Source organism: Theropithecus gelada, chromosome 1 (genome assembly GCF_003255815.1).
Source record: "Theropithecus gelada isolate Dixy chromosome 1, Tgel_1.0, whole genome shotgun sequence".
NCBI lineage: Eukaryota > Metazoa > Chordata > Mammalia > Primates > Cercopithecidae > Theropithecus > Theropithecus gelada.
Window position 1 is genome coordinate 31446121 of NC_037668.1, and position 25999 is coordinate 31472119.

General features: G+C 56.2%; 1 protein-coding gene across 1 annotated transcript in view; it reads right to left on the minus strand.

The window, feature by feature from the left end:
- Nucleotides 1-25999, minus strand: part of MMEL1 (membrane metalloendopeptidase like 1) — a 40215-nt gene that overhangs the window by 504 nt on the left and 13712 nt on the right. The window contains exons 2-22 of the mRNA XM_025403994.1: nucleotides 21567-21644; nucleotides 20719-20778; nucleotides 18822-18983; nucleotides 18491-18571; nucleotides 15788-15883; nucleotides 15073-15191; nucleotides 14387-14452; nucleotides 12764-12898; nucleotides 12502-12591; nucleotides 7151-7287; nucleotides 6711-6804; nucleotides 5066-5194; nucleotides 4505-4603; nucleotides 3805-3888; nucleotides 3319-3422; nucleotides 2936-2994; nucleotides 2366-2485; nucleotides 1409-1542; nucleotides 1231-1296; nucleotides 802-897; nucleotides 425-501 (exon numbers count right to left, since the gene is read on the minus strand). Coding sequence (XP_025259779.1) covers nucleotides 425-501; nucleotides 802-897; nucleotides 1231-1296; nucleotides 1409-1542; nucleotides 2366-2485; nucleotides 2936-2994; nucleotides 3319-3422; nucleotides 3805-3888; nucleotides 4505-4603; nucleotides 5066-5194; nucleotides 6711-6804; nucleotides 7151-7287; nucleotides 12502-12591; nucleotides 12764-12898; nucleotides 14387-14452; nucleotides 15073-15191; nucleotides 15788-15883; nucleotides 18491-18571; nucleotides 18822-18983; nucleotides 20719-20778; nucleotides 21567-21644 — 2086 coding nt within the window. The remainder of the gene's footprint in view (nucleotides 1-424; nucleotides 502-801; nucleotides 898-1230; nucleotides 1297-1408; nucleotides 1543-2365; nucleotides 2486-2935; nucleotides 2995-3318; nucleotides 3423-3804; nucleotides 3889-4504; nucleotides 4604-5065; nucleotides 5195-6710; nucleotides 6805-7150; nucleotides 7288-12501; nucleotides 12592-12763; nucleotides 12899-14386; nucleotides 14453-15072; nucleotides 15192-15787; nucleotides 15884-18490; nucleotides 18572-18821; nucleotides 18984-20718; nucleotides 20779-21566; nucleotides 21645-25999) is intronic.

Below are 25999 nucleotides of genomic sequence, written 5' to 3' on the forward strand. Positions count from 1 at the left end.
CGGTCATTTTAAGTTCCCCGTGATTAAAAACCAGCCCAAAACATCAACCTAATGGCTCATGTCAGTATGACCAGAAACATTTCAACTGTGAGATAAACTCCCATCTGACCAGAAACATGCCAATCCCGAGAATAACCTCCCTTCCAACCACAGATACTTCAACTCTGCAATAAAACTTTCCTTCACACAGAAACATTCCCAGCCTGTGGTAGGCTCCCCCTTCCTAAACCCTTAAATACCCTTAGTTGGTAAGAGAATGTTCTTGACTGAAATTGGCCAGAAGCCCCTCTCAGGTTGATTCTCAAAATAAACCTGTCTTTGCTGAGCCGCTTTTTGTGCTTTCTTCTTTAACTCTTACAGGCCACTGGGGTGGGGGTGAGGGGGTTGTGGGTGGCAAAGGGGTTGTGGGTATGGGAGCACTTGCCTGTACTTCAGGGGACTGTGGACGTCTGTCTTGATAGATTGGATGGCGAACTCGGGCCGGTAGGACCCACACCACACCTGTGGGCGTGTGGGGGTGTGTGGCTACAGGCGATGGAGATGGGGTGGCCAGGAGGGGTGGGGGAGGGTCTCCACTATCCCCAGGCTGCCCCTTCTAGGGTGGGGTGAGGGGAGCCAGCAGGTGCCCCCCTCCTCCCATCAGCATTGGGATCCTCTCCAGCTCCCGCCCCCTGCCCCTCATGCTTTTCCCCCAGGGGGCTTTGCACGCTGGGTTCTGGTCCCTGGAGGCAACCCAGGGCGGGCCCTCCAGAGATGAGTGGGGAAGCATGGGGATGGTGGGAACAGGACTGTGGCTGCCACCTGGGCATAGCTGATGAAGAAGAGTTGCTCATGGGTGAGATCCAGGCCGGGCAGCTGCTGGTCCTTGCCACCTTCTGCCATCCACTTGAGGTAGGCCTGCAGGCACCGGATGGGAGCTGGGCTCAGGCCTGCCAGCCTGGACTCCAGAACCCTCAGATCTCAGGGCAGAGCAGAGATCTGGCTCCAGGACCTACCCCTGTGGGGGTCCTGCTGCTGCAGGGACTTTGTGCAAGGGCCCCTCACACACTCCATGGATGAGTGCTCACCACTTCAGTCACTCAGAGACCCCTGAACTGGGCTCTAGGGGGGATCCCTGGCCAGGCAGCTCACTGCATGGTGCTCATCCTGAATGAGCCCCTGATGCCCCCTCCCCTGCCATGCTAACACCCCCTCCCCTGCCAGACCCCACCTTGCCCTGTCAGGCCCCACCTTGTAGGCTTGTCGCACCCCTCCGTTGTCGGCAATGTTTTCCCCAAGGGTGTTGAATCCGTTCACCTGCGCACAGGAGACAGGTCTGGGGCAGCCCCTGCCCGGACTCCCCTCTCCCTCAGGGCCGGGGCTGGGGATCCGGTCCCCCTGCAGCCTCGGTGCTGGTGGCAGTGCTCACGTTCTGTTCGTCCGCCAGGTCCCAGGAGTAATTGCTGTACTGGTAGATCATGCACTGTGACTGCTCCCGGAAGTGCTGGCTGGAGAAGTTACTCCACCAATCCATCATGTTGCCGTTCTTGTCGAAGTTCCGGCCTGGGCAGGGGCAGAGGAGGGCTGCCCACATGCTCCTGGCTGCACTGTGCTCAGCCCCATGGCAACCACTGTGCCTGGCCCCTCCTGCAGCCAGCCCCAGTATGGAGAGCCCATGGTCTGAGCAGGCACAGGCTCCAAAGAGCAGCAGCTGCCTGGGGCTACACAGCCCCCAGAGAGGGAGGGCTTCAGTGGTCTCCCATGCCACCCCCTGAGGCTAGGGCCTAGTGCCTGGGTCCTGTGGTCTCAGAGGCATCATGGTTTAAGGGCTCCTCTTGTGATGCCCAAACTGTAAACCCCAGGTGAGGGGAGCACGTGGTCCCCGGGGACACAGGGCTGCCCATGGAATGTCCCGATGGCCGAGCCACAGGGGAAAACCAGCCGGGGCCCCTGTCCCAGGCAGGGCAGTCCCCACCAAGGGGCAGAGGTCAGCATGGCCATGGCGGGGGTGGCACACTCCCCTGGCGGAGAATGCTGGCCGCCTGGAGAGGCTCCCCAGGCTGGGATCTGGGCTTCACTGCTGTGCTGGGCGGTGTTGTCATCCCCATGTCACAGGCCGTGGGAGGGAAGTGCCCAGTGCCAGGTGGAGTCAGGGTCATGGGCTGGAGTCCCTGAGTCCCCTCCGCCATGCTGGGAGTCAGTGCCCCCAGACAGGGCCCCAGCCTGGCATTCAAGGCCTGCTCGGCCCCCACAGCTCCCTGAGGACCTGGCCTCGGTGTCCCCACTGAAACCACGAAGGGGTTGAATGGAGCTACCCCAGGCCCCTTCCCGGCTGCTTCTCTGTGGAGAGGGGAGGGCGTGTGTGGTTGGAGGGGCAGCCCCTCACCATTGTCGTCAAAGCCGTGCGTGATCTCGTGCCCGATCACCATCCCAATGCCTCCGAAGTTCAAGGCTTGTGGCTGCTCCTTGCTGAAGAAGGGGGGCTGGAGGATCCCGGCAGGGAACACTGTCCCCAAGGGTGGGACAAAGAATAAACTGTGAGCAGATGCATCTCCTGTGTGCCAGGCTCAGGGATGGCACCGCCAGGAGTTCTCACACTTGATCCCACAGACAGGCAGGCAGAGGTCAGGACCCCCTCAATTTACAGATGAGGACAGGGAGGTTCAGAGGCTGGGCAGGCTCATGCCTGGCAGACCCAGGACCTCAGTCCGGCCTCCTCCCACCATCCTGTTCTGTCCGCAGGAAAGGCTCCATGCCGCCTGCCAAGTCCCTCCCTGAGCCCCTGATGGGCATGGGAGCGAATGTTCCCCATGGGGCAGCAAGGGGTGATGTAGGAGAGCGTTCCGAGAACAGGCTGGGGTGCCCCCAGGAGGAAGGGATGGGCAGGGGGCTGCAAGCCGCCCCTTCAACTCTGGCACCAAAAGGCTTGGGCGGGCGGGGAGGGGGAGGAACTTACCAATCTGGTTTCTGTTTGGGGAGTAGAATGCATTGACCACCGCCGCCCCGATGATCCAGCTGTGATAGACAAGCCGGTCTCTGGGAGCCACCTCTCCGGGGACCCTCCCTCTGGGCTCTCTCTGCCTCGGTGGACCACAGCCCAACCCGGCCACACCAGAGGAGGGGCCGAGGCCTATCCCAATATCTGGTTCCTTCCTGGGGTCCCTGAGGAGGAGGCGACTTGGGCCCCAGAAAGCAGAGGGTGAAGATGGGCCCAGTGACTGCCCCCCTGAGCTGGCACTGGACTCCAGCCATGCACTGTCTCCCCGCCTGGCAGGTAACCCTGTATGCCTTCCTGGCCACTCCGTGGGCCCCCCATGCCGTGCCAGCGATGCCACTCACAGATTTGGGTCCACCTTTTCCCGAAGCTTCCTGAGGCTCCGCTGGGCGCCCACCTTGAGGTTCTGCAGACTGTTCTCAAAGTACAGGTCCTCTGAGAAGTTCAGCTATGGGAGAGGTGCAGTCACTGCCAGGTGCTCGGGCTGGGCCCTCAGAGGGGCAAGGGGAGAGGTCTCGGGTGGTTGGGGAAGGACTTCAAGCCTCGCCAGGCGTCTGCACGTGGACAATCGGCTGTGGGTGCAGGTGGGTGGGGCAGCCCTGGCTGTGAGCATTTATGTGACTCTGAGCAAGTCCCTCATCCCTCCAAGCTTCAGTTTCCCCATCTGTACACTGAGGGTAGTGCTGGAGCCACCACCCTAGGGCTTGGTGAGGATAACTATGTTAGTATCCAGCAGGAGGGCGCAGGGCTTGGCACAGAGGACGCCCCAGGAAATCAGGGCCCATGTCCACGGTGCAGGGGGCGGTTTAAGGCTGGGGTGAGGGGCGTACATTGGAGTACTCCTCGTCCAGGCGCCTGTCCGTCTCCTCCAGGATGTAGTCAGGGTGGCCGATCTGCTCCCGGATGCTCATGGCCTGAGTGGGGAGGAGGGACTGGTCAGTGGGTGCCCCACTGCGTATGGGGTCAGCCCTGGGGCTGGTCAGTGAGTGCCCCACTGTGGGAGGGGTCGGCCCAGGGCATCCTGGCTGTGCTATCCCTGTCCTGTGGGTGAGGGACTGGGGGGCTCCGGGACTTGGCTCTCACCTTGCAGTCTCTGGGGAGGTTTAATGGGGACAGAGCATTGAAGGCTCCGCCTACCTGACCTAGAACCCAAAAGCCCATCAGGGGCCTGGCTCTGCCCACCTGACCTACAGCCCAACAGCCCGCCAGGGGCCTGGGTGGGGGCAGGGGCCCTGGAGGGGTCACTTGGCTGCCGTCTGTCACTTGGGTCCAGAGGGGCTTCTGGTGGGTCTGACCCTCACTCCCGAGGCCACTGCTACCCCCGCTGGCTCCTGGGGGGCACTGTGGATGTCCCAGGCCTAGCTTCCCACCCCTGCCTGCTTTTCCTCAGCTCCACAGTGGACGAGTGGTCCTGTCTGTGCCTCCCGGGGCTGCCTTCTCCCCATGGGGGCTGTCAGGCGGCTTTGTCAGGGCAGTGCTGCCCGTGCCCAGATCCAGTCGGGGCTGCCCCGGCCTCTGCGAGCCATGTACCTTTTCCTGCGCCTTCTTCTTGGACTCCTCGTCCATCCAGCCCAGCTCCTCCAGCGTCTCCACAAACACTGCCTGCACCTTGTGAATGAGTTCTCTGACCTGGGAAGCAGGCATGGCCTTCGTGTCCCAGACTTATCTGGAGGGCAGATGACCAGCCTTCAAGGGCTTTGGGGAGGTCTGGTCTGAGCCTTGCCGGGGCAAGGCCCTGGGCTGCCCAGCTGTGGGCCTCTCGGGTGAGGTGTGGGGCTGCTGGGGGGACGAGATGACCACCCAACTTCAGGGTCCTCCCTGCTGGGCTGTGGGTCCTCATGGGCCTGGTACCACCTGTGCCTTTCCCAGCTGAACCTGCAGGGCCCAGGAGTGGGGCCCGATGGTCGGCTGGGGTCAAGGGCATGGGGGCGGGCACAGCTTCCCTTGGCCTCCCTCTGTCTGGTGCGCTGGGGCAGGTGTGGCTCTCCCAGGGGCCTCTAGGCCTGGGCAGGGTGGGAGTCCCAGGGCAGGGAGGCTCAGCGTCCCTGCGGAAGGCTGGCCCCAGGTGGGCCATGGATGAGGGGTGCCCACCATGCTCTTGCTGTCTCCAGGGAATGCCTCCCTGACGTAGAGGGAGCCCACGGCGTTCTCCATATTGCTGTTGACGTAGCCCACACACTCACGCCAGCGTACCTCCTCCACCATCGTGCCGAACAGTGCCTGGTGGGGCCACCCGTTCATCCCACCAGCCCCCATGTCAGCCTCGCCAAGCCTGGCATGGGGTCCTGGGCTTACGGGGTGAGCAGACCCAACTATCCTCAGACTCAGGGTGCCCTGGGGCCAGCAGGGGGCATGGGATGGTCTCAGCCTTGCCTCTGGGTGCTGCAGTGGCAGAGGGAGGATGGGCATGCCCTTGTGATTGGGGGACCTCCCCCGACTGAGAGCTGGGCCTTTACCCTGGGGAGCTGGGGGGTTCCTCCCCAGTCCCTGTCCTGGCTGTCTGGCTGGACTCTGCTCTCCAGGACTCCAGCCCCAGTCCCAAGGCACTGGGATGGCGCTGAACCCAGAGCAAGGCCTGGGACCACGTGCCTCTCAGCCACCAGCTCCCAGGGCCCTGGTCTCCCCATTGTTGAAGCAGCTGTGAGAACACTTGCTCATCTGTCCCCAGGGACACAGGGGCACGAGACTATGGACCCCAGACTCAGGCAAGCCCAGGGAGCACTCTGCCCAGCGTCCTGCCACACCTTCTGGGCTGCAGGACCTCCTGCCCCCTAGGAAAGGGAGGCAGCCCTTTCTGCCTCCCCAGAAGCTCCTAGACTCAGTGCCCCACTGACGCTTGTCTCACAGATGTCTCTGAGCCCCCATGGCACCAGGAGGCTTGACTTGCCCCCAGTTTGCCTCTGCCTCAGTCTCCCCATTGCAGTGGGGGCCTCTGTCCCTCTCATTACTCCAGCAAAGGTCTTGAGAGTCCCGACTCCCCTCTGCCCTTAGCCCCTGTACCCAATCCCTCAGCTGCTGCGGTCAATACCTCCTCTGCGTCTGTCTGTCTGCCACCACCCTGGCCAAACCCGTCACCTCACCTGGGTGACCACATTGGCCTCCATGCTGACACTGCCCCCTACTCAGCTCACTGTCTCCAGAACAGCCAGAATCCCCCTAGGGCCTCCCTGCGGTTCCCTGTCTCCACCCTCACCCCAGCCGGGAGCAGCCACAGTGACTACAGAGCAGGAAAGCTGACCGAGTCTCTGCTCTTAGCACCCTGGCGGTTTTCAGACAGGGAGTACAACCCAAACCGGCTGCTGTGGCCCACAGCCGCAGTCACCTCACCTCCCTCCCTGCCCTCTTCTCCTTCCTGTCCCCTGCTGACCCCGGGTCTGGCCCCCTGGCCCCTGCCTGCTCCTGCCTCTGGCCTCTGCACTGGCACTGGCTATTTCTTCTCTCGGGAAATCACCCTGCCTTCTCTTCAGGCCTTTAAGGTCTCAAATGTCACCTCCCCGGAGCAACGCTCCCTGCCCTCGTCCCTCCCTGCCTCCGCACCACATCATGCTCTGTGGTTTTGGCAGAGCTGCGTTCTGCCTTGTTGACTCTCATGGTTGACCAGGGTAGGCGCCTCGCCCTGCCTCGTCCATGGCTGTGACCCTGGTGTGGACCTCGGTACTTGCCCACAGCTTATGCTCAGCATCGTGGCCTGAATGAATGAGTGCCGGGCCAGGCTCCGGGTGGGGCAGGGGCTCACCTTTCGGTAGTTCACTCGTGTGTCCTTGAATCTCTGGCTTAGGCTGCCAATGCGGTCCAGCACCAGACGCCAGACCAGGTAGTTCTGTATGGTCCTGGGGGCAGAAGGTAGAGGGTGAGGGGGAGAACAGGTGAGACGTCTTTGCAAGGGAGGAGATATGGCCTAGGGCCCTTGGCCAGCACGTTCCACCCCAAACAGAGAGTTACGGGTGCTGGAGAAAACCTTCTCCAAGATCCAGCCCATCTGCCCCGGGTGCTTGGGATGTGACACATCTTTAATGTAAGGCTCCACTGGTCACTAAAGCTTAACCCATCATGTCCCACACCCCTCAGGGCAGATGCTTCATAGGGTCCCCTCCTGGGAGCAGAAGCTGTGTTGGGGAGGATGGGAGAGCAGGGGCAAAGATGCTGAGGCCTTTGGAGACCCTCCCTGGGCCTCACCTGGCTGAGTAGGTGTCGATGATGTTTTCAAGGTTCTGCAGGTAGGGGATGCCGTAGACCACCACTTCCTCATCTGGCAGCAGCTTGATTTTGACAGAGGATAGCACAGTTTGTATGAACAGAGTCCAGTTAAATCCCTGTGGATAGAGGAAGTGGGGAGAAAAGAGGGAGAGAGAGAGAGGGAGAAACAGTTCCTGCGAACCTAAGAAACCCAGCCCCCATTGAAGAATGTTCAAGGAATAAGAGAGAACGTGCAGGTAATCAGAATCAGGAAAGGGTGGGTGACATTATTACAGAGCCTACAGCTGTAAAAACCCAAGCGATCATGCAGATATATGTGAAAGCCTAAGTATAACAGGCAAGTTCCTAGAAAAACACAACTTAGCAAAAACAACAAAAAAAGAAATAGAAAATATGAATAGTCTTCTAGGTTAAATAAATGGAATCTTTCATTTAAAAAATTTTCAAAAAGAAATTTCCAGACCCATCTGGCTTTACCAGTGGATTCTATCTGACATTTAAGGAAAACTGCCAATCTTACTAAAACTTTCCAGAGACGAGAAAATGCTTTTCAGCTTGATTTATGAGGACCAAAATAGGATATTATAAGCAGAGAAAATAATAAGCCAGTCTCATTTATGTCATAGATACAAAAGTTCTAAGCAAAATATTAGCAAATAGAACCTAGCCATACTTGTACAAAATGCCATAATACCTCACAGCTGAATTAGATTTATTCAAGGAATACGAGTTCGGCATAACATTTGAAAATCAAATCATTTTAATCCACTACGATAACTGAATAAAGGAGGAAAGTCACATAATCATTTCAACAGGTGCAGAAAAGGCATTTGATAAAATCTGCTATCTGTTCATAATAAAAACGCTTGGCAAATAAAAATAGAAGGGGCCAGCCACAGTGGCTCACGCCTGTAATCCCAACACTTTGGAAGACTGAGGTGGGTGGATCACCTGAGGCCAGGAGTTCAAGATCTGTCTGGCCAACATGGCAAAACCCTGTGTCTACTAAAAATACAGAAATTAGCTGGGCATGGTGGCACACGCCTGTAATCCCAGCTACTTGGGAGACTGAGGCAGGAGAATTGCTTGAACCTGGGAGGCAGAGGTTACAGTGAGCTGAGATTGCTTCACTGCACTCCAGCCTGTGTGACAGAGCAAGACTCTGTCTCAAATAAAAAAAAAAAAAAGAAAGAAAGAAAGAAAAAAGAAAAATAGAAGGAAAGTTATATAATCTGATAAAGGAAATGTATGAAGCAGCAGCAATAAAACTCCATAGCAAACGTAACTTTTTTTTTAAATTTATTTTTGAGACAGAGTCTCGCTTTGTTGCCCAGGCTGGAGTGCAGCAGCGTGATCTCAGGTCACTGCAAACTCCGCCTCCTGGGTTCAAGCAATTCTCCTGCCTCAGCCTTCCTAGTAGCTGAGATTACAGGCATGTGCTACCACACCTAGCTAGTTTTTTTATTTTTAGTAGAAACAGGGTTTCACCATGTTGGCCGGGCTGGTCTCAAGCTCCTGACCTCAGGTGATCCACCTGCCTTGGCCTCCCAAAGTGCTGGGATTATAGGTGTGAGCCACTGTGCCCAGCCAAACATAAAATTTAATGGTAAGAATGTATGTGCTTTTCTTCTAATGTCTACTATCATGAAATAAAGCCAGTAAGAACTGAAAGAGAATAAATAAAACTGGACCAGGCATGGTGGCACATGCCTGTAATCCCAGCACTTTGGGAGGCCAGGGCGGGAGGACTGCTTGAGTGTAGAAGTTCAAGACCAGCCTGGCCAACATAGAGAAACCCTGTTTCTGAAAAACAAAAAACAAAACAAAAAATCAGCCAAGGCATGGTGGTGGTGAATTCCTGTGGTCCCAGCTACTCAGGAGGCTTGAGCCCAGGAGGTCAATGCTGCAGTGAGCCATGATCGTGCCACTCCACTCCAGTCTGTGTGACAGAGTGAGACCCTGTCTCAAACAAAAACAAAAACAAAAAACCCAAGCCCCCGTTGTTTTTCACAAATGATATGATTTTGTTTATTCTACAAATAAACAACCAGAATTAAGTGCATTAAGACTGCATATTTACAAAGTCAGTATTTCCATATGTCAGCAACAAATAAGATAACTTCAAAATGATTCTATTTATAGTAGAAAACCAAACACCTGGAATATATCTAATAAAATATGTATAAGAACTTGACATTGAAAGTTTTAAAAGTTATTAAGAAAAACTGAAGCATAAACGGAAGCATATACCATGTTCATGGATTGGAAGACTCGGCATTGCAAAGTCTTCCCCAAATTGATACAGAGATTCAAAGTGATCCTTATCAAATTTCTAGCAGGGTTTTCTCTTTGTGTGTGTGTGTGTGTATGCAAATGGCAGGCTGATTTTAAGTTTCATATGAATATGCAAAGGACTGAGAATTATCAAGACACTCTTGAAGAACAAAGTTGACATACATACTCTACTGACTACCAAGACATTATAAAGCTGAAGGAGTGAGGGGGTAGGGGTTATCACTTGGGTAGATAAAGAGACCAGTGGGGCAGAAGACAGTCCAGAAATACACATATGGGCCCACACAAAGACACACAGGGACGCCTGATTTATAACACAGAAAGCACCAAGACCAGGGACTCACAGGGGGCTCTTTTTAATAAATGGTGCTGATTGACTGGAAATCCATAAGAAAGAAACAATTCCTACATCTCACTGCTCATTAAAAAAGTCAACTCAAAGTAGATTGTAGACCTAAGCAACCTTGAGGGTAGGCAAAGAGTTCTTTAGCAGAACACAAAGAATACTAACCACGAAGAAGAGATCTGCACACGTTTGCTAAGTCAATACATTGGACCATTTAATAGCCTCCTTCAAAACAAAGAAACTCTTATGAGAGTAAAAAAGCAAAGCTGCCCAGTGGGGAGAACATTTGTACATATAAGCTGACCAAGGAGTCACATCTAAAATAGGTAACTCCAAGAAGCAATAAGAGAAAGATCGCCCGATAGAACAAATGGGCAAGACTCGAACAGACATTCCACAAAAGGGAACGACATTGGCCAGTTGACAGGAGATGGCGTTTAACCTTATCTGCCCTTGGGGAAAGTCATGTTGAACCCAGATGAAACCCCACTACACAGGTGCACAAATGGCTAAGGTGAGGACGGACACCACCCAGCACGGGCGAGCATGTGGCACCAGCCGCTGTTGGGGAGCACACATCCCTGGATGACTCTGGGGAAAGACAGTGCCTGTTACTGTTGAACAGATGCGTGTGCTTCGACCCAGCAATTCCAGTCCCACCCACTTGCCTGCCACAGGCACCCACAGGCATGGGCACGACAGTGTCACTCAGAAAAGGCCCAGAGACAGCACACTGGGACCCGAGTTGTCGCATGTTCTTAGAGTCAGAGGCCACTCAGCAATCGAGAGGCCACGTCAGGGACCGGCCTCCCTCCAGGGAGAAGTCAGGGTCTCTTCCTAGAGTCAGAGGCCACTCAGCAATCGAGAGGCCACGTCAGGGACCAGCTTCCCTCCAGGGAGAAGTCAGGATCATCTTCTCCAGGGAAGGAGGCGTGCACAGGGGCTAGGCAGGGGCATGTGGAGGCTTCTGAGATGTCGGTGGTCATGTAAGTCTTGATCTGAGGATCTGAGAGGTGGTTGTGTGGACGTGTTCACTTTGGGGCAATTCTGAACATCATAAACGCATTGTAAACTAAATGTCCCCAAACCCTGGGCTCCTGGACGCTCCCCTGAACCTGCCATTGTGATGTCTCCACCGCAACCTCAGGCCGTCTGAGTTCTCTCACTTCCATATTTAGTCCGTTTGCAAACCCTGTTGGCTCCACCTCCGAAATCAATCCACCACGGGCAGCCCACTTGACAGAACTGCCATCTCTTACCCGGGCTGTGTGGCAGCCTCTGATTGGCTTCTCTGCCACCTGCCCCGTCCCCTTTACTCACTCTTACTTGTGAACTAGGTCACGTCCTGTCGTACCCCCACCCTTCCTGGGCAGAGTCTGAGACTTTAAAGTGGCCCCCAAGGTCAGACACGGTGTGCCCCGCTTTACTTCCTACTCCATCTCTCTCTAGGCCTGGCACTCACTAGCCGGGAGTCCCTGCCCCAGACCCTTGGGAATTGCTGTGTGAGACACGCTGGCCCCAGACAGCCATGGCCCTTGGTTCTCTGCAAGGCTTTCCCTCCTGTCTGCTGTCCTGGCTGAGCTCATCCTCACCAAGTTTGGGTGATCAAATACAGGGTCTCCCTGCTCGGGGATAAACGTGAGGCAAGGTGCCCTCTCAGCGGGCCGCTTCCATGCCCCGTTTCTGTCTTTCTGATACGTTTTAGAGGTCACTCTGCTTTCCTGTCCCTCTCCCGCACTGGAACCTCGATCGAGACAGGCCTTTGTTTGGGAAGGGGATAAAGCCCAGGGCCAGAATAGAGCCTGGCCCCACTGCGTGTGTTCTGGGTGTGAGGGGCGGCGGGATGTTGGGGAAGGTGTGTCCCTGCAGGCCAGCCCTGGAGACCAGCACCGATCTAGAGACCACCAGCCTTCCAGGGCACTAGGTGCCCTGGGGCGAGGCTCTCCCCAGAGTCTCTCTATCTTGCCCTTGGCAAGAGCTGTGGCTCCAGACACTCAGGGACATCCCCTGGTTGAGGGGGCAGGAGCTTTGGACCCCCTTCTGCCCTTGCCCTCCCTCGCTGACTTGGGCGCCCTTTGCCAAAGCTGCACACCTGCGCCTCCTTGGGGAGGAGGCCCTTGAGAAGGCCGGCTGCTCCAGCAGGGTGAGAGTTGGCGGAAGGAGTGGGGAACTTGTCCCTTCCCAGGCTGGGCTGCTCCTCTCCAGCCCCCACCTCAAAGCACAGGGCAGTGCCTGGCCTGGGCACTGGGGAGGGGAGCACCTGAAGGTGTGGCCAGGGGGAGCTGCTACCCTCAGGGCAGGCAGGACTGGGAGGCAGCACCCTGCTAAGGTTCTGAGCCAGACCTGGGGTCTGAGAGCCCTGGGTGGGACCCTGCACACCCCACACATCAGCAGCCCCCTAAGGCCTCCGTTTCCTGCTCAGAAGACCGGGGCCATCACAGCACCGCACCAATGGGTGACTCTGTTCCAGGACGGCACAGTTGGCACTGCTGTCCCAATGACATTAGAAATCGGGCTGGTGCTGCTCTGCAGCAGGTTTGAGTGATCAGATACAGGGTCTCCCTGCTCGGGGATAGGGAATGTTTCTGAGCTTAAATGTGAGGCAGGGTGCCCTCTCAGAGGGTCACTTCCATGTCCCCCACGAGTCTCCGCCCGGCCAGTGCCGGCTTCCTGTGTGGTGTGGCCTCACCTTCAGGTCAAACTGGCTTTGCAGCTCCTCCAGGCTCATCCGGTGGTACAGGGCGATGACGTCGTGCCTCTCCTCCTGGGGTACCGTGGCCTGCGCCGGGGAGAGCGGTCACACAGGTGGGTGGCCAGGAAGCCCCCTCGAGCTCCCAGCTCACTCCCTGCCTGCTACCGGCCCACCCGGGACCCCCTCACCTTGGCAAGCCACGTCATCTGGGGCTCCCGGGCCACTTCCTGCCCGCTCCCGCCCACCCCGGCCTCCTTACCTTGGCCAGCTGCGTCTCCAGCTCCAGTACCTGTGCCATGTCCTCCTGCACCAGGTGGCTGTCCCTGGGCAGGTTTGTGTCCTCCCGCAGCATCGTGGCCACTGACACCATGAACTGCAGGTAGGCTTCCCGCACCTGGGCCAAAGGACGCCGGGCGGGGCTGGACGACCTTGGCCACCATGACCCTCAGAGAGCTCTCTGTGGGGGTGGGGTGGGCGTAGGACACGGGGCAGCCCCTGACGTGCGTCCACCCACCTTGACCAGCAGGCTCTCAGGCACACAGAGTGCCGAGTGGGAGCATCTCAGATGCATGACCTGTGCCCGAGCCTCTGGACAGGGGACCTACTCTGCGGGACTGCTCAGGGCTTAAACTGTGTGGCTGCCTATAAGAGTTGGCACAGAGAGGGTGCCAGGGCTGTGGGTGCTGGGGCTGTGGGTGCCAGGGTGGTGGGTGCCAGGGTTGGGGGTGCCAGGGCTAATTTGGGCCTGCTGGGGCTGTGGGTGCCAGGGCTGTGGGTGCTGGGGTGGTGGGTGCCAGGGCTAATTGGGGCCTCCCTACCCAGGTGCTCCCTGGCCTGAGGGTCAGGAGTTGGATCCTGAGGAAGCTTGCTCCTCAGGGAGCTGCCTTCTTCACGCTGGGCAGGGCTTCCCCAGTGCAGGCCAATGCCCTGGCCAGGCTCAGCCCACAGCTGCCTGGTCTGAACACATGGCCATACATGGCGCTTTTGAGATGCTCCAGTCCCTCCTGCTCTGGCCTGGTTCTCTCAGCACCACTGCCCACCTTTGGCCACACGGCCCTTCCTCTGGATTTGGTCATCCTTCAAAGTCTAGCTCATAGCCCACCTTCACCAGGAGGCCCCCTGGATTGTGTCTGGCCCTCTGGGGCATTCATGCCTCATGCCTATTCACCTCTGCCCTGGTGCCTGGATGCCTGTGCCCTCCTTACCTGCTCCCTGTCCTTCCCCACCCTTCCCTGCACCCCGGGCTAGCCCTGGGCCTGCTGGCCTCAAGGTCCCCTTGTCCACAGTGGGGGTCCTCATCGCTCTCCTCTGTTGACAGCCCCTTGAGGTGAGCAGGCGTGGGGCCTGGCTGCCTGTGCTCAGATCTCCAGGGGCCCTCCCAGCAATCCGGTGCGGCGGAGCCTGGCTCTGTATGACGGGACGGGGGAGGTGGAGCAGGCGCGGGGCCTGGTTCTGTATGACGGGACGGGGGAGGTGGAGCAGGCGCGGGGCCTGGTTCTGTATGACGGGACGTGGGAGGTGGAGCAGGCGCGGGGCCTGGTTCTGTATGACGGGAGGGGGGAGGTGGAGCAGGCGTGGGGCCTGGTTCTGTATGACGGGACGACCGGACGGGGAGGGCAGTTCTGCCCCACGGGGCTGCTGCTGAGCTGAGTTTGTCACCAGGCCTGGCCCGGGTGTTGGGGCAACGTCCCCCCAGGATGGTGGCAAGCAATGGGTTGCGTCTGCACCCCCCGCCCTCAGTTCCAGGCTCAACCTCCACAGGTGCTCATAACACCAGCTTTAGGGAGGGAAAGCCAGGTGGGCTACAGGAGGGCTAGGCCACGCGGTAGGGGGCGAGGGGGTGTCGTGGGGTCGTCTGGCATTGTGGTGAGGACCCACCCACCTTCCGGTTGCTGCCACCGTTGAAGTAGTACTCTCGGGAGGGCATGCCCAAGGTGGGCTGGTCTATCTGGAAACACAGAAGGTGTGAGCCTGGGCACGGGGCCCGGAGTCCCCACAGCCTGGCTGAGGCAGGCAGCAGCCTCCTCCCCCCAGGACTGTGCCCCGTGGACACATGCTCTGCCCAGGAGCTGGTGGCAGAGCTCGTGCTGGACCCGGGAGCCCAGGCCCTGCCCTGAGTGATGGTGCTGGGCTGGACTGGACTGGAGAGGGTGGCGGGGGTGGGGGGCAGCGGCTCAGGCTGCTCTGGGCCTCGCAGCACCCGCGGGTCCCCCAGAGTGGGGCGCATATTTGTTTCGTGTGCTTCTCTTTGGCCTCCAGCCCGTGGCCAGCAGTGGCTCCCTGAGGTCGGGCCTCCTGCCCTGGTTCCAGCCCTGCTGTTCAGGAGCCCTGCCCCTCTGACCAGAGCTGGGTTCCGCTGTGGCCACCAGCTCGGCCAGGAGGCCTGACAGAAACTCCAGCAGCAGCAGCTCGTCCCTGGGCCCATGGACGTGGACAGGAGCCAGGAGCCCAGGCCCCAGGAGACCCTGGAACTCCCTGACCGCCTGGCCTGTCCTCCTGCTGTGCTGCGAGAGCCCCCAGCCAGGCTCGGGGACCCTGCCTACCCCTGCCCACCGGCGCAGCTCGTACGTAGATGATGTGCCGGCTGGAGTTCTGGTCATCGTTCCAGATGAAGAGGTCGATGAGGACGCGCCTGTTGAACTGTGAGTTCATCAGTGCCAGCTGCCGCTCCAGCTCCCACTTGAGTCCTGGGGAGGCAGCGCCCTGCTCTGGAGACTGGCGGGCCCTGGGGTCCCAGCCCGGCCCCTTGTCAGTGAATCTGGCCTCTGGAGCTAGGAACTAGGGGGCCATAGGGTGGAGAGCTCACCTGTGCGCCTTAGGGACTGGGGAATACAGGAGACACTTTCCCTAACAGCCCAGGAGCCACAGGCGGGCCCCCAGGTGACGGGAGGGGGTTGGGCGCAGCATGGGGTCGTCAGGGCTGCCAGCCACGTGGGGCGTCACTCCTGCCCCCAGGGGAATGGAGCGCATGCTTAGAGTGGGGAACCCTGGGGCCGGGGCCTGGCTGGGGCCTGAGCGTCAAGTGCTCCTAGGGGCTGAGGAGGGGCGTCCCTCTGCAGGGCTGAATGGGACTGGCTATAGGGCACCAACTCCCCAGCATGGAGCCTAAACCACCTCCCAGGACCCCGAGGTTGCCCTGGCTGGGTTGGGCCTCTTGGGGCTCCTGAGAGCAGGCAGCTGGGGGTGGGGGTGGGGTCCCCTCCTGGAAAGTCTCGGGCCGAAGGAGTCCTGGCCCTGGTCCTGTTCCGTTTGTCTGTGAGGCTGCCACCAGGCCCGGCCTTACCTACAGTCTCATTCCACCTGTCCATGGCCACCGGCCAGCCTCCCACCACCTCCAAGATGTCCAGCAGGGGCTGAGAGCCTCGCTTCTCTATCACACCTGAGGAGGGAGGCAGTGGTCACTTTCCCAGCCTCCCTGTGGCTCACGTGCCACGACACAGAGCTGTGGGGGCACTGTTGGCCGGTGTCACAGGTCCCCACACCCCCTGCAGTGCTCGGCGAGAGGCGGCCTCCCAGCCTGGGCCTTTACACCTGCACCCTCCCCTCACAGAGCAGCATCCTGGCAGCTTTGCAGCGCTGGAGGCGGAGGCTGAGGCTGGATACGGGTGTGAAAGGAGACCTGGGGGCTGAGAAAAGCGCACGAGCCCCGAGGGACAAAGAGGATGGTGGGAGGGAGCCCCTGGGACCTGGGAGCCGGCCAGCAAGCGAGGAGCCTGGGAGAGGAGTGGAGGCTCTGGGCGCAGGCCAAGCCTCGGCGAGGACTCAGGCAGCGGCGGTGGGTGCCGGGTGGGCTGGGAGGGGGTGTGGGGGAGGCAGGGGAGCCCTGGGGCCTGTGTGTGTCCTGTGTCTCAGCTCAGCATGGTGGGGCCCTGACCAGCAGCTCAGGAGCCCTGCAGTGGAAGATTAAGTAAAGGTGGGGACACGGAGAGAGTCACTGTGGGAATCAGTGAAGACCACCCAGAGGGCAAAGCGAAGGCTTCGGGGCTGGCACAGCATGGCAGGCGCACTGTCAGGTCAAAGGCCTGCAAGGAGCGGCAGGGCTTCCTAGTGGAAGAGGGGAGGCCCAGGTGGGCCGAGTGGGGGCCGCTGGCCTGGGGACGCTGTGGCGGGCTCACTAGAGGCTGGACTCCTCCGGGCTTGGCTCGGGTCCTCCGCTGGAAGCAGGGACAGACATTCCAGGGGAGGCTGCCAGGGACGAGGCAGGCCCCGGCTGTTTGGGGCCGGATGCCGTGGGGGTGCCGTCTGACCTCCTGGGCTGCCCACTGAGGATGAAGGGATGGGTTCCGGGCTGGGCTGCAGGTCCGGAGTCGCGTTCCGGTTTTCCACATGGTCTGGCCCCTGCCCTTTGTATATTCAGCCTCTCAGGCCAAAAATTAAGTAAAGGTGAGGACACAGGAAGTTGTCTGCAGCTGCGGGTATTGCCCAGACTGGGGGCCCAGCCTTCAGTTTCCGTGGGGAGGAGACAAGCCCAGTGCACCCAAGCAGGGGTCTCATGGAGACGCCCCCTAAAGCCAGGGTCCCAGCGAGTTCCACTGTCAGGCGGAGGCTCCACGAGACCCCCTGGGGAGAACAGCCAGCCCTGAACCCTGGTGCTCAGTGGAGGAGCTGTCTCTACGTAGCCACAACCACAGGCTGGGCCTGCAGACCCCCAAGTGGAGGAGTTAAACGGTGCTGGGCCGGGGGCGCTCCAAGCACGTGAATTCCTTTAATGGGAACTGAAACATGGATAATCTGCCCCACACCACACACATACATCCACATACATCCACATGCATCCACATACATCCACATGCATCCACATCCACACACACATGACACATGTATACAATATACACAAAACACATATACACACATACACATATACACATCCACATCCACATCCATCTACATGCACACACATGCACATATGACACATACATAGAAAACACACATAACGCATATACACACATACACATATACACATATACACACATACACATATACACATATACACACATACACATATACACATACACACATCCACATACATCCACATGCACACACACATATGACACACACATAAAATGCACACACAACACGTACACACATACACACATACACATATATACATATACATACACACATATACACATGTACACAAGTACACACAGCACATATGTATATAATACACACACAATACACACATACGTGCACACACAACATACACATATGCACACACAACACACCCATAGAATATATATGTATACACATACATGCATATGCACATAATACACTTATACACTATACACAATACACATGTGATGTGCACATAACACACGTGCACACATAATGCACACACATATATACACACTGCATGCATACATATACACATATACATAACAATATACATACACACACACACAACACATGTACCCACATGTACACATGCACAAATCACATATACACATATACACAGATGCATGCATGTGCACATATACATATATACACACACACACACATAAACACACACAATGTGCATGCCTACATATACACGCAACACACATATACGCACATAAATGTATAATATGCATGTATAATATACATGTGTATACACATACTCATGTATTATACACATACTCATGTATACAATGTATAATACACATGTATACAATACATGTATACAATGTATAATACACATGTATACAATGTATAATACACATACTCATATACATATAATACACACACACACAGTCTTCCTGCAGCCTGGAACGTGTGGTCTGTGCTGGGGTTGGGGTGTGAATGAGGCCGCAGGGCAGCTGGCATTACTGTGAGCCTGGACCCCGTGACTGGGAGCAGGACACAGCACACAGACCCTCTGGCATGAGTCCCGAAGGCACCCACTCCTGCCCTAGGGGCAGCCATGGAGTCCTGGGGCTGTGCTAGGCCCTGGCAGGGGCAGCCCGCCCCCGTCCCCCGCCTCGGCCCCTTCCTGGCGGCCCCCACTCACTCTGGTTCATGCAGGAGCGGTACAGCGTCCTGGCCTTCTCCACAGCCGGCCGGTCCTTGGCAGTCGAATTCTCCAGCACCGCTGTGGGCACAGGAAAAGGTTGGACAGAGGCCTGACGAGGCTGTGGGGGCCAGGTCACAGGTCCCCACCCCCCCTGCAGCGCTCGGCAAGAGGCGGCCCTCCAGCTGCTGGGTCTTTATTCCCTCTCCTCCGTGCCCACTGGACCAAGAAGGAAGCAGAAACAGGGGCGAGACACAGCCAGGACCAACTCTTGGCCCAGTGCCGTCCTGTTCGGTGTCACCCCGCTGCTCCCCTGGCCATGCTCTGCCACCTTTGAGGATGACCTCCAGCTCATCGCGGAGGACGTCAAAGATGCTGTATCTTGAGTTGGTCTCGGGGATCACGTGACGCCGCAGCCAGCCTCCGCACGCAAACTGGTAGAAGTCGTTACATGGTTCCGTGGTCGGGTCCATGTTCTGGAGGATCCTGGCGGCTGCTCATCCCCATGGCGTGGAGCAGGGAGAGGGGAGACAGAGAGAGTTGTGGACAGTCCAGAAGCCTGCCTTCCGGTCCAAGAGGCAGCCTGGTCTCTCGGGAAGGGGCTGCTGTCCATCCAGTTGCAGCTGTGTGCCCTGGGAGAGTTAACCACCCTCTCTGAGCTGCAGAGAGGGAATCCCCCAACCTGGATTCAGTGCTAGGGTTTTCACTTATTTATTTTTGGAGACAGGGTCTCACTCTGTGGCCCAGGCTGGAGTGCAGTGGTGTGATCACAGCTCACTGCAGCCTTGAACTTCTGGGCTTAAACGATCCTCCCACCTCAGCCTCCCGAGTAGCTGGGATCACAGGTGTGTGCCACCTCGCCTGAATGCTTTTCAAAACACATTTATTTGTAGAGACAGGGTCTCCCTGTGTTGCCCAGGCTGGTCTGGAACTCCTGGGCTCAGGTGGCCCACCTTGGCCTCCAGAGTTGCTGGGAATTCCGGCATGAGTTGGCTGGGTTTTCACTTATTACGACCTTGAGCCCCAACCCTCCGAGACTCATTTCCTTGTCTGTGAATCTGGGAACACCAGCACTCTGACTTGCAGGCCGAGGCGATGGCTGAGACGGTGCCGGCTCACAGGAGGTGCTCAGCTGGTGGACCTGCCCTGTGAGCTGGGCCCAGGTCCTGGCTGTCCACCAGGGCCTTTCTGTCCCGACTCTGCCCCCTGCCCCCTTACACGTCAGTGTGTTTGGTCCCCAGACAGAGGGGCAACTCTCACCACCATGGGGGTTTATATTCTCCCAGAGGGGCTGGCTTTGCCCCAGCAACTCCGAATGTGCAGTGGACAGGGGAGCCCCAGGCTTTCCACTGAAAGCTTTCAACTGGAGTAGCTGGGCTGCACCCCTGACCCAAGACCGTCCCTCAAATTCTTTTTTTTTTGAGATCGAGTCTTGCTCTGTCGCCCAGGCTGGAGTGCAGTGGCGCGATCTCGGCTCACTGCAAGCTCCACCTCCTGGGTTCACGCCATTCTCCTGCCTCAGCCTCCCGAGTAGCTGGGACTACAGGTGCCTGCCACTACGCCCTGCTAATTTTTTTGTATTTTCAGTAGAGACAGTGTTTCACTGTGTCAGCCAGGATGGTCTCGATCTCCTGACCTGTGATCTGCCCACCTCCCTAAGTGCTGGGATTACAGGTGAGAACCACCGTGCCCGGCCCCCTCAAATTCTGTCCCAGTTGGTCTTGGCCACTCCACCTCTGGGACTGGGGACCTCACAGAAGGCGCGACCACAGGCCCCCCGGCCCCCAACACGGGCAGAAGAGTCACAGTCCAGAGCTTCTCCACTATTGGTGCTTTCACAGCATGTTAACAGTTTTTGTCATCTGCAAATAGTGGTACCTGACTCCCAATTTTAAGACAAATTCCTGGTTGAAAATTTGAGGTAAGAAAGTGGGGCTATTCATTGAACCTTTCTTTCTATACATGTGGACAAAAGCCGCTGGGTTCTTGGGGCGGGATGGCTGTTGCTACAGGGCCTGGCTGCTGGAGGCTGGGGACTGGGGGCCCAGCGGGTGCCAGATGCCAGCAGAACACCAGCTCCCCCCACTCCACAGCGAGTCCGGCCCACCCAGCTCTAAGGGCCCTTTCTTGGAGTTGCTCCCCTGGGCCTTGGGCGGGGCCTGTGTCAGTGTCAGCCGGAAGCCCCCAGCCCTTGGGCAGGCTGTGGACGGCAAGGGGGCCAGGCTTACCTGCCATCACGCAGCCAGGGGTGGTGCAGACCTCGCTCACCTCTTGGGTCTCTGGGATCCCTGCGGACAAGGAGCAGCCTGAGCACGGGGAGCCACAGAGAGGGTGGGGCAGGATTGGAGTGGGTGTGGGCGGGGCAAGGTCTGGTGGGTGTGGCTTGGGGCTGGGCATAGACTGGGGTGGGCGGGGCAAGGTGAGGGTGGGTGGAGCATGGGCTGAAGCCAGTAGGGCAAGGCCAGGGTAACCAGGGCATAGGCTTGGTGTGGGTCATTGGGGTGTGGCCCTCCACCCCATCTTCCACCCCCATGGGTTGTCCAGCCTGGCTGCCCAAGTCCTCCCCAGGTGGCTCAGGCTTGAGGCCTTCGGTGATAGTGAGCTTCGTTTGTCCTTGACCCCTGCAGGGACCTGGGAGCCCCTTTACACTCTCTGCCTCCATGGACCCCCACAGCCGCTCCAGGCCCCAAGGGCTGAAGCCAGCCATTTTGCCCTCCTGCCTTCTGCCCAGCCCACTCTCACCTGCTGCCAGGGCCAGCTCCTCCAGGCAGCCTGCCTTGCTGCCCCTCTCTGCATGCCCTGCCCCAACCTGCCCCACCCCTGTGCCAGCCGGTGAAATTGAATGTGCCGAGGTCATGCAGGAGCTGGAGCGGAGCATCCACAGTGCCCAGCAAGCCTCCTGCGTTCAGCAGGTGCACCCGGCTGAGGTCCCCGCCGCTGTCCTCTCCCCATGGCCCTCCTTCGGCATGTGAGCGTTGGGCAGAACCCAGCCTCTGCCCCTCCACGGAGTCCCCCCACCTTGGGAGGCCTGCACCCACCTGCCTGGGGCTGTTTTGGAAGGGAAGGCAAAGGCTACCTCGGGATTTTCGTTTTACAAAGGTCCTCTCCTCCTGTAAGAAGCCCAGCCGGCTAGCAAGGGATGACAGCTGCTTCCCTGGGAAGAAACACAGCGCTCAGCTGCAGCCTCCTGCCTGCATCTCCCTGGGGTGCTGGGGGCCTCCCTAGGGCAGCACGGCATTTTCCCACAGTGCTGGGTGCTGCAGCCCTACCTCTGTAGTGAGGGCTGGTCCCCAGGGCAGCGAGACAGGAGATCCACAGAGTTCACTGCAGGGCCTGCTTCTCTGTCTCCCGCTGGGCTTGAATGGGGGGCAGTGTGTCCTGCCTCGCCAGCCCCACCCTTTAATTCTCCCTCCACGCATCCCAAGATCCCGGATGTACCAGGGCCTAGAGGGGTCCTGAGATGGGCCCTTTCTCTTCCCGACAGCCTCCTCTGCCTCAGGATCTTCCTGACCCTGGCCAGGCCCACACAAGGTGGCACGCTCCTGGAGTCCCACAGGGCAGGCTCATTTAGAGGGACAGGGCCCTTTCAGAGAGGGTGACTTCCTGCTGACTAATGACCCTTGTCCCCCGCCCCTCCACCCTCACTGTCCGCTGAAAGTGCCAAGCCACCCTCCCTCCATCCCTCCACTGACTGCTGTGAGGGGCCTGCCTGGTCAGCATCAGGGGCTCCTGGGATGGCTGCCAACTGCCTGGAGAGAGGTGTGGGAGAGGAGGGTGGGGTGGACAGAAGAGGGGACCGCAGGTCCAGAGAGATGACAAGCCAGGCCTGGCTACCCTCAGAACTGGCTTGGGGCCGAATTTCCCCAGCAGTGAGGCACACAGAGGACTGAGTAGAAGGAAGGAACAGGGCTCATTCAGGTCAGGGCTGTTGTTAGGCCTGGAACCTGGCCTAGCCCTGGGCAGAGACTGCAGAGAGGGTGTTAGAAGCCACAAAAATATCAGGTCCTTGGGGGTCTGGCCATTCAAAAAGCCATTAACCCAACATTGGATGATGACTGAGCCAGGTCAGATGCTGGGCACTGGAGTTCACATGTGAGCCCAACAGGGCCCAGGCCTCAAGGAGCCCATTGCCCAGTGGAAACAGGGAGAAAGTGCTGCATACTGCACACATCAAGGCAAAGTGCTGAAGGGCAAGGCTGAGCTTCAGAGCAAAGGAACCCCCCAGGCCAGCAAAGGAAAGGAGGCGGTGAGTGTGAGTGGAAGACATGGCTGCTCTGTGGGGTTTGCCAATTGCAGTAACCCAGAGCCTATGGACCACAGATTGGACTGTGGACTCCAGAGGACCGCACCTCAGCAAAAGGGTGGATTCGAAGGACATCACCTCCGACCAAAGTGGTGACAAGGAGGGCAAGGGCTTTCTGCTTCTGATTAGGATGCAGAAAGTTGAAATTGACTGTGGCCCCCACCCTAGCCAGGAGAACAAGCTGGAGAAGCTACAGCATGGGCACTTTTGGAAACCCACGAGAGCTGAGGACATGGAGAAACCAGCATGAGTCAAATTCCAGAGAGGAATGAGGCCTTCCCAGGAGAGGAGAGGAGAGGCCTGTGGCTGCTCTGCCTCTGGAGTCAAAGCATGAGGAGGGACAGACACGCCAGGCAAGGCAGGCAAGCATCATTCAAGCATGGTGGCACATGTCAGTAGTTCCAGCTACTTGGGAGGCTGAGGTGGGAGGACTGCTTGAGCCTGGGAGGTTGAGGCTGCAGTGAGTTGAGATTGCATCACTGCACTCCAGCCTGGGACACAGATTGAGACTCTGCCTCAAAAACAAAAACAAACAAACAAACAAACAAAAAGGCTATGAGCTACATACTGTCTGATTCCAATTATGTGACATTCTGGAAAAACAAACCTTTAGAGAGGAGAGATGTTAAATAGTGATTGCCAGGAGTTCGGGAAAATGGATGTTGAAAAGGTTGAACAGGTGAGGAACAAGGGACTCTTGGGGGCAAAAAGTGACAAATGGTGAACGCATTTGGCAGTGAAACTATTCTGTACAATACTGTGATTGTGAATGGTGACTATTCTGTACAATACTGCGATGGTAAATAGTGAATGCATTTGTCAAAACCTGTAGAACTTTATAGCACAAAGAGTAAACCTTATTGTATGCAAATTTAAAAAATCATTTAGACTGTCAGGGGAATCCCAGGATGAAATGCAGAATAAGACTCAAGACAAATGTGTAAAACAATCTCACTGAAACGGATAGGGGAATAAAGTGTTGACCTAAGTAACTTTAGAAATGAGTAGAGTCTATGAGACTAAAAGCAAAGGAAGCTGTACGTAAGAGCTGTACTCTAGTTGATAAAGTTTGTCCTTCATGGGATCCCAGCTTAATTCTGAAACCACTACACATGTATATTGGAATGGCAAAAGTGGATAGTAGGTGGCTGGGCTTATTGCTGTTGCAGTGAGAAGTTACAGACAAGGAAAGGAAGGAAGTTAGAATGGTTTATGTGGTGGTGAAGTAGAGCTGGAGACATCAGTGTGAACTCATTTTTAGCTTAATACAGATGCAGATGGTTGCACATATAAATATTTATAGACATGAGTATCTAGATGGGTTCAAGTATACATACATATTCCTTTGCTCTGCCAGGTGAGCTAGACTAGAAGGAACACCAATTGAGGAGTAGCAATAAGCAACGAATAGTACCCAGTTCTTGGTTTCTGTTTGTTTTTCAGATACCACATTATCCTAGAAGCTCTTGGTTTTTGAAACCATTATCCAATAAAATAAGCCAGGGCTCCTTAGAAAAATGGTTGATTATACAACTGGGGTAGGAAACATACAAGATGAGCTTGGAGCATGCTGAAGTGTCAAAAAGTAAGAAAGTGCTCCCCCCAAAAAACTCACCCCAAATTCATGATAATGGGGATACAGCAGAGGGTCACAGAAGCAACTGACAACTCCCAATAGCCAGGGTTGGAACAATTTGAGCAATGCAATATAGTAGTGGATTATAATGCCAAGTATGAAAAAATATCCACAAATTGTTGAGTAAATAAATAAATGAGGGAGAACAGACAAATCTCTCATACAGAAGAAATCCAAATACTCTGCCTCTAAGGATGTGGAACATAACTCCCCACTCTTCTGGTGTGAGCTGCACACAGTGACTTCTTTTCAAAGACTGCACTATGAAAAAAAGGGAAAAAAGTAACTTTTGGTGCAGAAACCAGACATTACCTCCAGCCAGGCAATTAAGGTTAACATCAAAGTGATAAGTCAAGTCATTGAAAGTGTGTACCTGTGACCTGTGGCCTTCCTCTGCAACATGTGTTACCCCAGTCTAATCATGAGAAAACCATTAGGCTAATTCCAACTGAGGGTCATTCCACCTCATCAGTAACCCTCAAGACTGTCAAGATCATAAGAAACAAAAACACAAACGAGAAAACAAAGAAAGTCTGAGAAACCATGACAGCCAAGAGTAGCTTGAGAAGATGTGGTGTTCTGGGTATGACCCTGGGACAGTAAGAAGACATGAGGAGAAACAGGGAAATCTGAATTGAATATGAACTTTAGTTAATAGTAATATTATCACTGTTGGTTCATTACTTGTGGCAAATGTATTGTGTGCTAGTGAAAGATGTTCATAATAGGGGAGACTAAGGGTGGGGTATATAGGAATTTCTGTACTATTTTGCAATGCTTCTGTAAATCTAAAATTGTTCTAAATGTTTGAAATATTACTGAAGGAAACCTGAACAGAAAATCTCAGACCTGTAGGACAATGTTAAATGGCTTAACATATATGTAACTAGAGACCCAGAGAACAATCTTTGAAGAGATACTGACCAAGAAATATTTAAGGTTGGCAAAAGATATAAATCTACCCCAAGAAGGGTAGTGTATCCCAAACTGGGCAAATACAAAGAAAATCATACCCAGAGGCATCGTAGTCAAACTGTGGAGGACTAAAGATAAAGAGAAATTCAGAATTACTAATTTCAAGACACATTCAGGCAGTCAGTGGGGCTGGGCATGGTGGCTCATGCTTGAATCCCAGCACTTTGGGAGGCTGAGGTAGGTGGATTGCTTGAGTCCAGGAGTTTGAGACCAGCCTGGGCAACATGGAGAAACTTCACCTCTATAAAAAAATTACAAAACAAAAATTAGCTGAGCACAATGGTGGACACCTATGGTTCCAGCTATTTGGGAGGCTGAGGTGGGAAGATCACTTGAGTCTGGGAGGGGGGATGTTCCAGTAAGCTGTGATTATGCCACTGAACTCCAGCGTGGACAACACAGCGAGACCCTAACTCAAAAAAAAAAAAAAAAAAAAAAAAGCAGTTAGGGGAAAAAAAGACACATGTAAGAATGATGGTGACTTCTCATCAGAAAGAATGAAGGCCAGAAGACGATGGAATGAGCTCTTTAAGTGCTTGAAAAAAACAATAATATACTATCAGCTTAGAATTCTAAACCCAGCAAAAATATATTT